Source organism: Chrysochloris asiatica, unplaced genomic scaffold (assembly GCF_000296735.1).
Source record: "Chrysochloris asiatica unplaced genomic scaffold, ChrAsi1.0 scaffold00437, whole genome shotgun sequence".
NCBI classification, from domain to species: Eukaryota; Metazoa; Chordata; class Mammalia; order Afrosoricida; family Chrysochloridae; genus Chrysochloris; species Chrysochloris asiatica.
Window position 1 is genome coordinate 541,004 of NW_006408955.1, and position 15,369 is coordinate 556,372.

At 37.9% G+C, this 15,369-nt stretch overlaps 1 protein-coding gene across 4 annotated transcripts in view; it reads left to right on the forward strand.

The window, feature by feature from the left end:
• Window positions 1-597: 597 nt before the first annotated feature.
• SDCBP (syndecan binding protein (syntenin)) overlaps window positions 598-15,369 on the forward strand; it is a 20,026-nt gene continuing 5,254 nt past the window's right edge. The window contains exons 1-5 of one of the 4 annotated variants that reach the window (XM_006876956.1): window positions 598-660; window positions 4,975-5,053; window positions 7,872-7,984; window positions 9,244-9,405; window positions 12,466-12,641. In XM_006876956.1, the coding sequence (XP_006877018.1) occupies window positions 610-660; window positions 4,975-5,053; window positions 7,872-7,984; window positions 9,244-9,405; window positions 12,466-12,641 (581 nt within the window). In that variant the 5' untranslated portion in view covers window positions 598-609. The remainder of the gene's footprint in view (window positions 661-4,974; window positions 5,054-7,871; window positions 7,985-9,243; window positions 9,406-12,465; window positions 12,642-15,369) is intronic. The other 3 variants (XM_006876957.1, XM_006876958.1, XM_006876959.1) reach the window with 3 other exon arrangements.

Sequence of the window (15,369 nt, forward strand, 5' to 3'; positions counted from 1 at the left end):
TAAACATTCACTTTGAGTTTTTAAACTTGTCAAATGAGTTCTACTTGAATGGAAGTTTAAGATCTGTGATTGTTACAGTTCAGTATTGGTGATAGAGGAATGAGAGATAGTTTGGCAATCCTTAAATATCAGTTATCAACTTGACATTGTTGTTAAAGTGCTATCGAATCGGTTCTGACTTATAGATACCCTTTATAGGGTTTCTGAGGAGTGGCTAGTGGATTTGAATTGCTGACCTTGTGGTTAGCACTCCAGTGCTTGCTATTCTACAGCACCTCACCAGGACTCCTTGGAGGAATATGTCTAATATATTCCTATTTTTTCATTTGTGGAGTTCTGGTGTGGTGCTGCATGTTAATGTGCTGGACTGTAAGATTGGTTTGAATTGGCGGTTCACACTCACCAGCCGTTCCTTGAAAACCCTATACAGTATTGCTACGAGTTGTAACTGACTCGATGGCACTTAATAACAACAAGAAGTGTGATTTAAACATTTTTATTGTGTAAACATTTGTTGTAATATTCATGAATTTATTGCTAATTATACTTAAATTTCCATGATATTTTGAATCATAATTTTTTTCTTTCCCTTAGAAAAATTCTGCAAAAATGTCTTTGTACCCATCTCTTGAAGACCTGAAAGTTGACAAAGTAATTCAGGTATGTTTAAGTGCATCATTTAAAAAAAAAAAAAAAAATCTTTAAAAAAAATATATTGTGTCATGCATTGTAGTTATATATGAGAGGGATTCAAAAACTTCATAGAAAAATTCCATTACCTTTCAATTTTATTTTCCACAAATCTTTTGATGCGATCTCATATGTGAAGTGAAGCAAAAACCTAAATAGCAAATGTATTCATTAATTGCTATAGTTAGTAAATTTTTGTTCAATATTATTAATTGCAAACTATGAAAGTTACAGAAAAGTTAGTAATTCTGTTTCATTTCATTGTGAGCTAAAGAGTATGGGACTTCATTTCTTTAAAACTTGACTTAAACTCTTTAAAACTAGCTTGATTTTATGACCAAAATTACATACAACATATTTTTTTTGTTGTTGATTTTTAAAAATTATTATTATATTGTGACCTGAGTCACAATAGTTTACACGGGAGAACATCGGCTTTACACCATTGTTTCATTGTGATGACTACACTCCTTTGTGAATCATCATTCAACAGTATTTGCATCCATGCCCTCTGTTTTTGTTTGTTTTTGAGGGGTGGAGAGGGATGTACACAAAAACACTCGGGAATATATAATAATTTAAACAACCAAAGGGCACATTCTGCAAGCTTGTCTCCTGGCCACCAGCACAAAGTCCTTCTGTTTCCATGAGTCTTGAGTCCTCAGCTGCTCCGTCTCTACATGTCCCCATCTCTGCCTCCATCTCTGGTATCGCTGCTTCTCTGGATAGAGTCCACATTCCACTCATGCTTTTCTCCCTTGATGGTCTTAGGGTTGTCTGCTTCTGGACTGTAATATTAACTACTCCCCCGTTTTTGATACAAAACTTCTACCTTTACAATTGTGACAGTGACAGTTAGTCATGATAACAATTGCTCACTATTGAATTGTAAGAATCTTATCCCCATCTCTTTTCACTAGACCCATCCAGACAAGATGAAAACTATTTCGTGAGGACTCTATTTCCCCCACACACTCTTAAACTAAACTCCCTCTTGAAATCTTGTAGGCCAGTCACTTTGTGTTTTTATCTCCCCCTCATTTTAGGTAGCCGATGTCTAAGTTACCTGTCCCTATCTACCCTGTATACAGAGAGGATAGCATTGATACTTGTTGTGAAGACTCCATCCCTCTTTGTTGGTATTTTGAGCTACTACCTCCATGAGTATCCACCACTCATCTGTCAGTTTGTTGTACTGTGGTGGCTTGTAAGTTGCTGTGATTCTGAAAGTTATGCCACTGGTATTTTAAATACCAGCAGGGTCAAGGTTTCAGATGAGCTTCCAGACGAACACAGACTAGGAAGAAAGAGTGACAAACTACTTCTGAATATTTAATCACTGAAAACCTTATGAATAGCAGAGAAATACTGTCAGATACAGTACCGGAAAATGAGCCCCTCAGGTTGGAAGGCACTCAAAGTGTGATTGGGGAAGAGCTGCCTCCTCAAAGTAGAGTTGACCATGATGATGCGAATGGAGTAAAGTCTGTGGGAGAAAAGCCTGCGAGACCTTCATTTGCTGATGGGGCACAACTCAAAATGAAGACACACAACTATAAACATCCATTAAAAATCGGAACATAGAATGTACGAAGTATGAATCTGGAAAAATTGGAAGTTGTCAAAAATGAAATGGAACGCATAAACATCGATATCTTAGGCATTAGTGAGCTGAAATGGACTGATATTGGTCATTTTAAATCTGACAACCACATGGTTCTCATCTCTCATACTTCGGACATATTGTCAGGGGGGAACAGTCACTGGAGAAGGATATCATGCTTGGTAAGGTGGAGGGTCAGAGAAAAAGAGGAAGACCCCCAAAGCAATGGATTGGCCAAGTGGCAGCATCGATGGACTCAAGTGTGGCAACAGCAGTGAGGTTGGCCCAGGATCGGGCAGTGTTTCATTCTCCTGTGCATAAGGTCGCTATGGGTCAGTACTGACTCGATGGCACCTAACAACAACAACAACCTCCATAAGTATAGGTCAGTTTCATCAAATTGTAGCAATTCATCCTCATTTCCTTTATCAAAAATTGTGGGGTTTTTTTCTTCCTCTAGTCGGGTTTTGATTATCCAGCCATCAAAACTAGGTCAGATGGGTACTATCTGCAAGTTTGCGTGTTCTTGTGCATCTCCCCTCACTTCCTATCAGGTGGATGCTTCACTCTCAGCTTTAGCACTTTGTGGCTATTTGCTTGTCCATGGGCTCAGGAGTCCCCAGGTCTTACCGCACTTACATACATAGCATATTTAAATTGATGAAATACTTTGCAACCATTTAAACCTTCAGAGTTCAGTGTTAGGAGCCCTGGTGGCACTGAGGGTTAATCATTGGGCTAATAACCACAAGTCAGTGGTTTAAATCTACCAGAGAAAGATGAGGCTGTCTGCTTCCAAAAAGGTTTAGTTTAAACTCTTTAAGGAATCACTAGGAGTCAGAATAGACTCAATGACAGTGGATTTGGATGGGAATTCTGTGTTAAATTGGTACATTTAATTTTTTTCTTGGATTTTTAGATATGACCAATTTAAAAAATAATTCAATGCTTAATCTTTGAATTGAAAGAAAAAATTCCAGAAATAGTAAAGTTCATACTGCTTTTAGTAGAGTAATTCTATGAAAGCACTCATGATATCCTTTTGGACTTTAAGGAACAGTTACTTTATTGATTCATGCAAATCCTCAACAGGGTTGCTATGAGTCAGAACCAACTTGATGTCAGTTAACAACAGATGACTATCAACGAGGTGGCTGGCTATTTCTAATCCCCTTTACATAGAGAACTTTTATAGTTCTTCATTTTGTATTCTCTTTGAAGACAGATGCTACTGCTAAGAAGATTGCTCTTGTGGAATTGTTATTAATCTTTTTAATTGGTGATAATTTTTGTATAATAAACATCTGTTTTCAGTTTGTTTATTTTAAATCTGACAAGACAAACCTAGCACCATTGTATTTTTTATTCCTAAAATCTTTATAATATGATGTTTTTCAAAACTTCTTATGATAAAGATCATTTTACTTGAGGCCTTGATCTCAGTTTATTGTAAAAGTGAGATTTACTTTCTCATAGTTGACTAATGAGCAGAAAAAAAAAATTATTACAAGTTTGTGAGACATCTTGAAACAGCCTCAAGGATACAAATGTTTTAGGCAAAATGTTGACCTTATTGGGGTGAGAAAAAAACAGTAATAGTAACCTATACATGTTGTTAAGTGCCATTGAGTCTATTCTGACTCATAGTGGACCCTGCATAGGGTTTTTGAGGAGTGGCTGGTGAGCTTGAACCGCCGACTTTATGGTTCAAAACAACATTGCCAACCAGACCGTTAACCCACAGTGCTATACCCAATAATGTAGATGTGCTACGCCGATTTTCTCACTTAAACATATGGGTGTATTATTTATGTAGACACGTCATTTGTAAAAAAATACCATATGCCATATTGCTCAGTATCCTGCTAATATCATGACACAGATAATTTCAGTGATGCATCCTGAGATAGTAAATATTAGCAACTTATTTTGGAGTCTTGATGTGGTGCTTCAGGATAAACACTGGACAGCTAACCACAAAGTTGGCGGTTCCAGCTCACCATCACTCCTTAGAAACCCTATGTAAGATCTGAGTCAGAATTTAATAGAAACAACTGGTGTTTAATTTTTTAAGAGTTCTGTTACGTAACTTCTTATATGAATGTGGTCAATATTTGTACTTGAATTAGTAAAATGTAAAATGTATGTGTGATCATTCATTTTAGAATGCATGTTTGTAATACACATTTATTAAATAATAAATGGCAGTACTATGAAATACTTGATCATAAATGAATGGTGCTAAATCATTTTTTATTATAATTTCAAGTATTTAGAATCGGAAATCTTTTTTTCTGATTTGCAGATGTCCTTTGAAAGATGTATTACTCTGGTGTGAAAAATGTATTATTCTGGTAGCGTAGTGGTTACGAATCAGGCTGTGAACCGCAAGGTCAGCACTTCAAAATTACCAGCTGTTCCTCAGGAGAAAGATGAGGCTTTCTGTTCCCGTAGAGATTTATTTATAGCCTCGGAAACCCTGTAGAGGGTCGCTATGAGTCGGAACCGACTCCACGGCACATAACAAACAAAATAAGTGTATGAAATTGAAACTTAATTGAATGAAACTTTAGTGCTTTAGTGTTTTCTCTTACGTACTGAATTTGTCTTATAAATCATGTAATAATTTAAAGTAAATATTTATAGTGTTGTTATTAGTGTTTTCTTCTTTTGTTTTTCAGGCACAAGCTGCCTTTTCTGCAAACCCTGCTCATCAAGCAATCTTGTCAGAAGCCTCTGCTCCCATCTCTCAAGATGGAAGTAGGTTTATACTTTAGGTTCATTTTCCTTGAACAGAAATATTTGTTAAGCCATGTTTTCTGAAATTAAGGTCTCTCAAGATTTTTTTTTTTTTGACATGCAGCCTATCTTTAGAAGTAACTTAGGAAGCAAATGTTTCAAAATAACCATTTTATCCAATTTAGAAAGTGAGCTGTAAATATGAAGATGTGTTTTATGATTTAATGAAAGTTGATTTGAGCCTGATTCATTGGTCCCCAACCTGTGACTGATTAACCTCTGAGTAACCTTCCATGTCAATCCAGATGCCGTTCCACTGCTGTTGGAACTTCCTCTCCTTTCTCTATTGTTGTGGAAGAAGTTTCTGAAATTTCCAACTTAGCTTTTTTGGAAGCTTCCCAAATTTTGGAGTCTACATTTAAAAAATGTCTTTCTCGTTCAAGGTTTGGAAGGATCCAAGATAGAATCCCTATTAAAAAGTTAATATTATTTAAGATAGACAAACAGCTGCCCTCCTACAAATCTTGTTCCTGTCTGTAACATTGTTTTTTTTGGGGGGGGAATTAGTTTTCCAGATAATTCATGTAAAAACTTTGGAAATTTGAAAGCTAGGTTTTATTAAGTCTCAAAATAATATAACACTAAGTAAATTTTCTTTATTTGAATAAACCTACTTGATTACAATTAATTTTCAAGAAAAATTGACCAAAATGTTACCTGTCAAGTCAATTATCTTATAACTATATAATTATTTAGAAGAGGACATGGAACAAGGGATATCATTTCTGACGTCAGATGGATCTTGGCTAAAAGCAGAGAATACCAGAAAGATGTTTACTTGTGCTTTATTGACTACACAAAGGCTTTTGGTTGTGTGGATCATGACAAGGTATGGACAACATTGTGAAGTATGAGTATTCTGGATCACTTAATTGTGCTCATGAGGACTCTGTACCTGGACCAAGAGGCAGTTGTTTGAACAGAACAAGGGAACACTGAATGGTTTAAAATTAAGAAAGGTGTGTGACAGGGTAGTATTTTTTCACTGTACTTATTCATCCTGTATGCTGAGCACATAATCTGAGAAGCTGAGTTATATGAAAAAACAGAAACAAAACGTGGCATCAGGTTTGGAGGAAGACTTATTGAACAATCTGCAATATACAGATGATACAACCTTGCTTGCTGAAAGTGAGGAGGACTTAACATAATTGCTGATGAAGATCAAAGACCACAGCCTTTGGTATGGATTGTATCTCAATGTAAAGAAAACAAAAATCCTCACCACTGGACCAGTACACAATATTCTTATCATTGGAGTAAAGATTGAAGTTGTCAAAGACTTCATTTTTCTTGGATCAACCCATCAACACTTATGGAAGCAGCAGTCAAGAAATCAAACAACGAATTGCATTAGGCAAATCTGCTGCACAGGACCTTTTTAAAGTGTTGAAGAGCAAAGATGTCAACTTGAGGACTAAGGTGCGCCTGACCCAAGCCATGGTATTTTCAATAACCTCATATGTATTGTGAAAGCTGGACAGTGAATAAGGAAGACTGTAGAAGAATTGATGCTTTTATAGTGTAGGAGGAGACTATTGAAAGTACCATGGGCTGCCAAAAGAGCCAACAGGTCTGTGTTGGAGGACATGCAGCCAGAGTGTTCTTGGAGGCCAGGATGGCCAAACTTCGTCTTTCATACTTTGGACATATTGTCAGGAGGGAGCAGTCGCTGAAGAAGGATACCATATTTGGTAAGGTGGAGGGTCAGAGGAAAAGAGGAAGACCCCCAGCTAGGTGGATTACTGGCAAAGTGGCAGCATCAATGGGCTCAAGCGTAGCAACGATTGTAAGTTTGGCCCAGGACCAGGCAGTGTTTCGTTATGTTGTGCATAGGTTCGTTAGGAGTTTGTACCAACTAGATGGCACCTAACAATAACAGGTAAATTTATAAGTGCTGCTGTGGCGCTGTACGATAAACACTGGACTTATGACCGCAAGCCTAGCGATTGAAACCCTCCACTCAGAAACACTAGGTTGCTGTTGTTAAGTACAGTTACGTGAGTCAGTTCTGACTCCCAGTGACCCTACATAGGATTTCTGAGGAATGGCTGGTGAGTTTGAACCACCAACCTTGTGGTTCAAACCAACCTTTCAGTCCAGTGCTTATCCTACAGCTCCACACCAGGACTCCCAGAAGCCCTATACAGGATCACTTTTAAATTGGATAAATTTATGAGGTTTACTTTTTTTTTTTTTTTTCCAGTTTTATCAGTCCCAAAGAGTCGATCCATAGCTATATTTACTATATGAGTTATACTTGGCTTGACAGTAAACATTTTGGCCAATCTTTATTGAAAAAAAAAGTACTAAGTGGGTTTATTTAAAGAAAGAGAAAAGGCCACATAACTTGGAAAAAGTGAGCATTTAAGGCATCGTCATGGTGCAGAGGTTAAGTGCTCAGCTGCTAACTGGACAGTATGAACCCACCAGCTGCTCCACAGAGGAAAGATATGGCAGTCTGCCTAGATTACAGCCTTGGACTTGACAGCAGTGGCTTTGGTTTTGTTTCTTCCTTGAGTATGTAGAAATCTGAGGTTGTTTCAGTTCAAATTTCTGTATTTTTCAACTTTTCACAAGAAAAAATTTCTGTACCTTTCCATTTCTAATTTCAAGGATCAAAAGGCATTCTTCCCAGTAGCTGCTTTCAATGCATCTTAGATTTTGTAGATTAAAGTGTAATACTTTCAACCCAAGTAGAAGTCCATAACAATAGTAGTTTTCATTTTAAGGATCCTGACAGTGCTTTTATTTATTTATTTATTTATTTTTTTATTAGATCTCTATCCTAAACTGTATCCCGAGCTTTCTCAGTACATGGGTCTGAGTCTAAGAGAAGATGAAATATATGCAGACATGGCCTTGGTTTCAGGAGCACCAGGGCAGGAGGGGGTATGTACAGTGTGATTACATTGAAATGATACCAGTATTTTTGCTGTGATGAACTTAGACTTTCTTCTAGGTCTGAAATCACATCTGAAATAATAGCATGCTTATTTCCTTTTGTGCTGTTATCTCTTTCCTAGTTATTAGGCGTTTAGATGCCTTGGACTATTTTTGTCAGCTGCATTTAATCAGGTGCTAACTACCAGCTGTTCTACGGAAGAAAGATGAGGCTTTCTGCTCCCGTAAAGGTTTAGAGCCTCGAAAACTCTGTACAGAGTCGCTATGAGTCAGTTACGACTCCACAGCACATAACCACCACCACCACCACCACCAAGCCTTAATGATTTTGTCTGACTGTTTCTTGTATTCGTTCTGTCCACTTTTGTCCTATTACAACCCTAATGTCGGGTGTCTGTATTTTGTCCAAAGATTATTACAGTAGTATTACTGTTTTCTAATAATTTATTTTGAATAGTATTACTGTTTATTAGTTCAGGTGTGGAGTCCTGGTGTGGTGATGTAGGATAAGTGCAAGAGTGCAAAGGTTGGTGTGAACCTCATGGTCAGTGATTCAGTTACCTGTCACTCCTTGGAAATCCTGTCCTGGGTTGCGATGGGTCAGAACCAACTTGATGGCGCATAACAATAACAAAGTTTATTAAGGGGTTCTGGTGTGGTGCTGTAGGATAAGCACTGGATTGCTGACTGTAAAGTTGGTGGTTCATACCCACTAGGTGCTCTATGGAACCTCCCTATACAGGGTTGTTATGAGTGGGAAACCAACTTGACGGCACGTAATGTTTATTAAAAGGGAACAGAAACATTTGACTGTTCTTATGTGTGCCCAGTCCCTTATACTAACACAATGTTGCCCCTTTTATACAGATTGGATGTCTCTGGCCAAAGATCCCACATAAAAGAACCCTCCAGCAAATGTTATGAGTTTCAAAACTATCTTATGACCTACAGAGCTTTTAAGAATAATTCATTTGAGTTGAAGACAAGCCAAACAACACATAAAACAAATGCCAGGAAATTCATTCACAAGGCAACAGAAAGAAAGCCACTGACTGACTCTGTGGATGGTGATAAATACAGGACTAGTAAATTACTAATTAGTATTTAATGCCAGGTTCATTTTTGTAAAACCCAGGAAATTATTTGATTCCCTTTTAGAAAGCTATGGCAATTTAAAATTAATTATCATTTTAGACCTTTTTGATGGAGAAGTTTTCTAAATTTTGATACACTGTATATTTTACTAGCAGGTGGTAGCAAGACCTTCCAGTATGAACCAGATGGTGGCACCTGTAACTGGTAATGATGTTGGAATTCGAAGAGCAGAAATTAAGCAAGGGATTCGTGAAGTTACTTTGTGTAAGGATCAAGATGGAAAAATTGGCCTCAGGCTTAAATCAGTAGATAATGTAAGTACTTTTTAATAAATCTATTTAAATTTCTCTAGATAGCTTATCTGTTAGCAAGTAATTAATGTTGAAATAATGTGAAAAATTGTTTGAAATTAATTATAATGGTACATTTATAATTGCAAGTAAAAATCTGGTTAATTTATCCATTTTTAGAGTACTATATTTTGACTAGGCAGAGTTGGAACTTACAGTTCTGTTAACCTCGAATGAAAATTTTTTTCTGAGTACTTTTTCTCAAATCAAGTTTATTCGTCTGTAGGAATTACTACATTATCACATAGTTTGTATAAAGGAATTTGGACATAGGGCAGCATACGTGAGACAAACTGATTAGTAAATGTGTGGTTTTAAATTAATTTTTTGTTTGACTTGAAGTACATTTATAGGTCAGTTAATCCTGTCCTTCAAATTTGAATAGGCCGTTTGCTAAGCAGAAGTGACTTTTTAGTTAGGGGAGCTAATACTTTACCTATCTCTCAACCTTACCATGTTGTTGAAATGAAGGGTTATTAATCTGTAGGAATAGTAATCACTACTTAGCATGGTTAAGTGAGTCCTGAACCATATTCATGGTTCTGGAGATTGGTGTAGCACTGAACGATAAGCACTGAACTGCCAACCACAAGGTCAGTGGTTCAAACCCACCAGCTGTTCTTTGGAAACCTTATACAGGTTTCCTATGAATCGAAACCAACTTGATGGCACTTATTAACAACAGCATAGTTTTTGCCATTACCTTATTGGATTCCTTTTTTGTATAAGCCATGGAAGCTCAGTGTGCTTTTCCTCATTGTGACACGCCTAGAAAGTGAGAATGAGTGTGCCCATTGGGATAAATGGATGAGGTTGTTCTGGCAGAAAGCCCTGACCTCAGTCCATTTTTATGACTTACTGCAGATCCACTGTGGGTTTGGCCGGGAACCTGCACTTTCTCCTCCTCTTCAGTGCTGCATCGGTTCCTGCTTTTTCCTGTATCCTGAAAGATACCTTTGATAGGCTGCCTTCTCTTTTTTCTTTTAACTTTTTATTGTGATTTGATTGGAGTTTATAGAGCAAACTGATTTTCTATTCAATAAATCACACATACTCTGTTTTGTAATATTGAGTAGTTTCCACGATGTAGCAGCTGTCTTCCCATGGCCACCTTTTACTTTTTATTCATCCTCCTTTTCCATCCATTCCTGCCTTCTGAGCTTTATCCCTGGACAAATGCTGTCCTTTTGATCTTGTGTGGCTACTTGTTCTAAAGGAGTGCATACCTCCCTAGTGCTATTGCTTACCTTATAGGCTCACCTGTTGTTTGGCAGAACGTTGAGTCACCGAAGTGAGTTCAGTTGAAGGTTCATAGTCTAGGGGTTCCATCAGATCTCTGCAGACCAAAAGCCTGGTCTCTTTCATGATTTATGTTCCACATTTTTTCTCCCATCTTTTCCAGGACCCTTATTGTGATCCCTTTCAAAGATGTCAGCAGTAGCAGACAGGCACCATCTAGAGATTTAGTCTGGTCTCGGGTTAAGGTTGGCATGGTTAATTGTTTCCATGAATTCTTAATTTTGTTCACTCATCTTTGCTCTAGACAGGCGAGTTGGTGTTTCATTGTAATTATATTTGCAGTGGGTTGGTCTACTTCAGACACATGGAGGAAACTTTTATCAGCTCTCATTTAGTAGTCTAGTCCTTATAGATGCTTTTATATTTTGCTGTTTCACTCTTTTGTACTTGTCAATTTAGACTTCTGGTTTAACCTTTGAGATTGAGAGTTCATATGATTAAAAAAAAAAAAGACTGAATTTGGTTTTTAGTTAATCATGCTGGAGCTTTCTGTATTTTTTGGCAAATGCTTTATAAAATCTGGAGTGGTGTTAAACAACCCATCTTTTTAGGCTGTTTAATAAACTGTAGCTTAAATTTTTTTAACAAATGCTTTATAACTTTATTTTTAGTAATTGTTTATAATAAACTCTTTATAAATGGAATCTTTCAAATACTGCTCTATTTTCAAACTTCTTATAAAGTACCTATATGGAAAATTTGAAGCCACCCAGTTCTTTCCCCTACACTGTAGCAGGTATTCTGAAAAGTGGATATAGCAACTGAATATTTTGGATGCAAGTCCACTGTAGAGCTGGAGTCTGGGATGGTAACGTAATACTTGACTAAAATGACTATACTCAAGGAGCTCTTGTAGCGTAGTGGTTACAAATCGGGCTGAGAACCGCAAGGTCTGCAGTTCGAAACTACCAGCTGTTCCACCGGAGAAAGAGGCTTTCTGCTCCCGTAAAGATATACAGCCTCGGAAACCCTGTACAGGATCACTATGAGTCGGAACCGAATCCACTGCACATAACAACAACAACAACAACAACATCCTTTAACTGAATTAAGTGGCTATCAAAGACCAGGGAGAAACAAATTCTAACCTGATCTTATTTGATTTATGACCAATTTGGCACATAGGTTACGGGATGCATTAGCTCTAAAGGTATTAACAATCTTAAGTTTTCATAGTGACCCTATGTAGGGTCTCTGTGGTTCGGAACTGACTTTTGACAGCAATTTACAACTTCTGTTGGTATTCTGACTTATACCTAAGCTTGTGTATTATAGTTGTCCTACTTTGTTAGGAGCTCTGGTAGTGTAGTAGTTACAAGTCGGGGGCTGCTGATCTCACAGTCAGCACTTTGAAAGGTGAGGCTTTCTGCTTCCATTAAAGATTTACAGGCTCAGAAACCCCCTATGCAGGGTCACTGTGAGTCAGAACCAGCTCCACAGCACACCACTTTGTTTTTATTCATCTTTTAAGATGCCAGGGTAGATGAGGCTTGATCAGATGTGTCATGATGAGGTAGAAATTAGCAGCAAGACCTTACTTTTTTTCATGTTTCCTAGGATTATATCCCTCATAGTCTCTTTTTAAGGGGTAACAATACATTGTATTCATGCACTTTTTTTTTTTTTCTGTTAGAGCAGATTTCTGATTTAAATGGTTCCTAATTTTCCAGCATTTTTTAACCATATAACAGTAGTAGGTGACTAAAGTTATTTTCTTATTTCTAGGGTGTATTTGTTCAGCTAGTCCAGGCTAATTCTCCATCATCTTTGGTTGGTCTGAGATTTGGGGATCAGATACTTCAGATTAATGGCGAAAACTGTGCTGGTTGGAGCTCGGACAAAGCACATAAAGTTCTCAAACAGGCATTTGGAGAGAAGATTACCATGATCATTCGTGACAGGTAAGCTGCTACGAAATAATTTCATGAAAAATATAAGACTGGGTTTCCAAAATTATCAAATGTTATTAACTGTATATTCTTAAAATTTGCCTGGTGCAGGTTTTTCTCACATCATTGGATTCCCCCCTTCCACCCCCTTTAGTAGCATCCTGCTATTGCATATACAATTCATTTCAGAATGTGTAGGATAGAGGTATTTTTCTATCTAAATCTGTCTCTAGAAAATAGAAAATGCTGAGTGGAGAAGTAACAAAGTAGCATGGTGTCTGACCTCTCATTGCAATGTACTGCCTGGACAGTTGGACAGAGCTCCAAGCTGTCCAAGTGTTTTTAAAACCTAGTTTACACAAGAACACCCAGATTTGCAGATAGTACCCATTTGACCTAGCCTCGATGGCTTGAAAATCAGCATTGGACTAGAGGAAGATAAAAACAAACAAAAAAATTTGATAAAGGAAATGAGGGTCAATTGCTACAATTTGATGAACTTGACCTATACTACCTAAAATGAGGGAGCAATAAAGGCATGAAGTGACTGGCTTGCAAGGTTTCAAGAAGGAGTTTAGTTTAAGAGTGTGGTGGGGAAGATGGAGTTCCCACTGAATAGTTTTTATGTTGTTTGGATGGGGATAAGATTCTTCTGATTCTATAGTGATTAATTGTTATTTTGACTAATTGTGACTGTCACAATAGTTAAGGCAGAAGTTTTGCAACAAAAACCGGGGAGTAGTTAAATCTTACAGTCCAGAAACAGAGAATACTAGGACCATCAAGGGAGAAGATCACGAGCGAAATGTAGGACCTTATTCAGAGAAGCAGCAACACCAGAGACAGAGGCAGAGATGGGGACATGGAGAGAGAGAGGGAGCAGCTGAGGACTCTAGATTAATGGAAAGAGGGGACTGAGGGCTGGCGGCCAGGAAGCAAACTCTCGCAGAATGTGCCCTTTGATCGTGTAAATTATTATATATGCCTGAGGGTTTAAAACAAAACAACAAAAAAATGAATATAGAGAAATACTGTTAACTGATGGTGCATGGAGGGAATTATAATCAGTGTAATGAAACAAAATATATGATTTGTTGACGGTAAAACTGATGATCTGCCTTGTAAACTTTTACTCAATTCACAATTAAAAAAAAACCCCAGTTTAGCCTTCGGGGTGGTTAGGAAACTCTAGGTGGCAAAGTAGGAGAGTAGAACATTTTATTTACCAGTTACCATTTACAGCTTTTAAACATTTATCACATGTTCTCCATTTATGCTTGCTCTCGCTCCCCAAGAGGTAGGGTGAACCCATACCACGTTATTATAATTAGCTTTTGGTTGTGTTTTTTCTAAATTAATGGAAACTTCTAAACAAAAGTTTGTGTTTATTCATCTTTGGTAACATGCAATATTATAAAAATTTCTAATATGTAGTGAATGTTTCGTAAATGAATGAATTACTCAAGGCTTTGAGCTGGTTCAGATCAATTCTGCTATAATTGGTGAAGTGAGACCAGAACTAAGCCACATTTTAAAAATTGATCTGGAACAAGAATCAGAATGGGAAAACATGGCTGGGAACCCTGAATTACAGACCTAGAAGAGGAATAGTGAGCCCTTTCAGGAACCTGAAGCATGAGCTTGGATTATTGTCCCAATTGTGGGGAGTAACACACAGTGATCTGAGCAGGGCATCGCTGTTTCTGACTGTTCAGAATCCAGTACACAAGCTTTGGTGGGTATGCAGTGTGAATGCTGCCCTCATTTTCTAAGAAGGGGATTACATTTCTCACCGAGACATTCTCCCTATAATGTTTTTCTGTTCTGGTTCATGCAAACTAAACGAAAATTGGTTTTGCTTCCTTGGCCATGACTGAATCAGGAAGAACTGATTCAAAACCCTGTTTTTACCTTACATCTAAGCAGCATTTCAAAGAGTACTTTGGTCCAGCAGACAGGCAAAGCTGTTTTGAAATACATAAACATAAAAAGCTTATCATAAAACTCATGTTGCTTCTGAGAGTAGTTGTTAGAATAGCGGCACACCATACTTTCTCAAAGGGGTGGAGTTTAAAAAAGCTTACTGGAAAATTTCATTCATTTTTCCATGAACCTTTTGAAGCCCCCTAGTATTGCTTATAAGGAACTCTGGTAGTGTAGTGGTTACGAGTCGGGCTGCCAACCTCAAGGTCAGCAGTTTGAAACTACCAGTGGTTCCAGGGGAGAAAGATGTGGTGTTCTGTTCCTGAAATGATTTACAGCCTCAGAAACCCTGTGCCGGGTGACTGTGAGTCGGAACCGACTCCACGGTACTCAACAACAACAACAGTTTTGCTTATGGAGTCTGGTGTGGCACTGTGGGCTAATGCGTCAGACTGCAAAGTCATTTGATCAAGGTCAGTGGATCAAGCTCACCAGCTGCTCCTTGGAAACTCTATACAGGGTCGCTGTGGTTTGGAATTTACTTGATGGTACTTAACGGTATTACTTATGCAGTTCTTGCTTAAAATACAACCAGAACAACAGCAAAAATCTTACTATGAAATATCAAAATCACGGTATGAGGACATTGTTGTTGTTGTCAGGTGCCATCGAGTCGGAACCGACTCATAGCGACCCCATGCACAGCAGAACGAAACAGTGTGATCCTGGGCCAACCTCACTACCGCTGCCACACTTGAGTCCATCAATGATGCCACCTGGCTGATCCATCTCTTTGGGGGTCTTCCTCCTTTTCTCT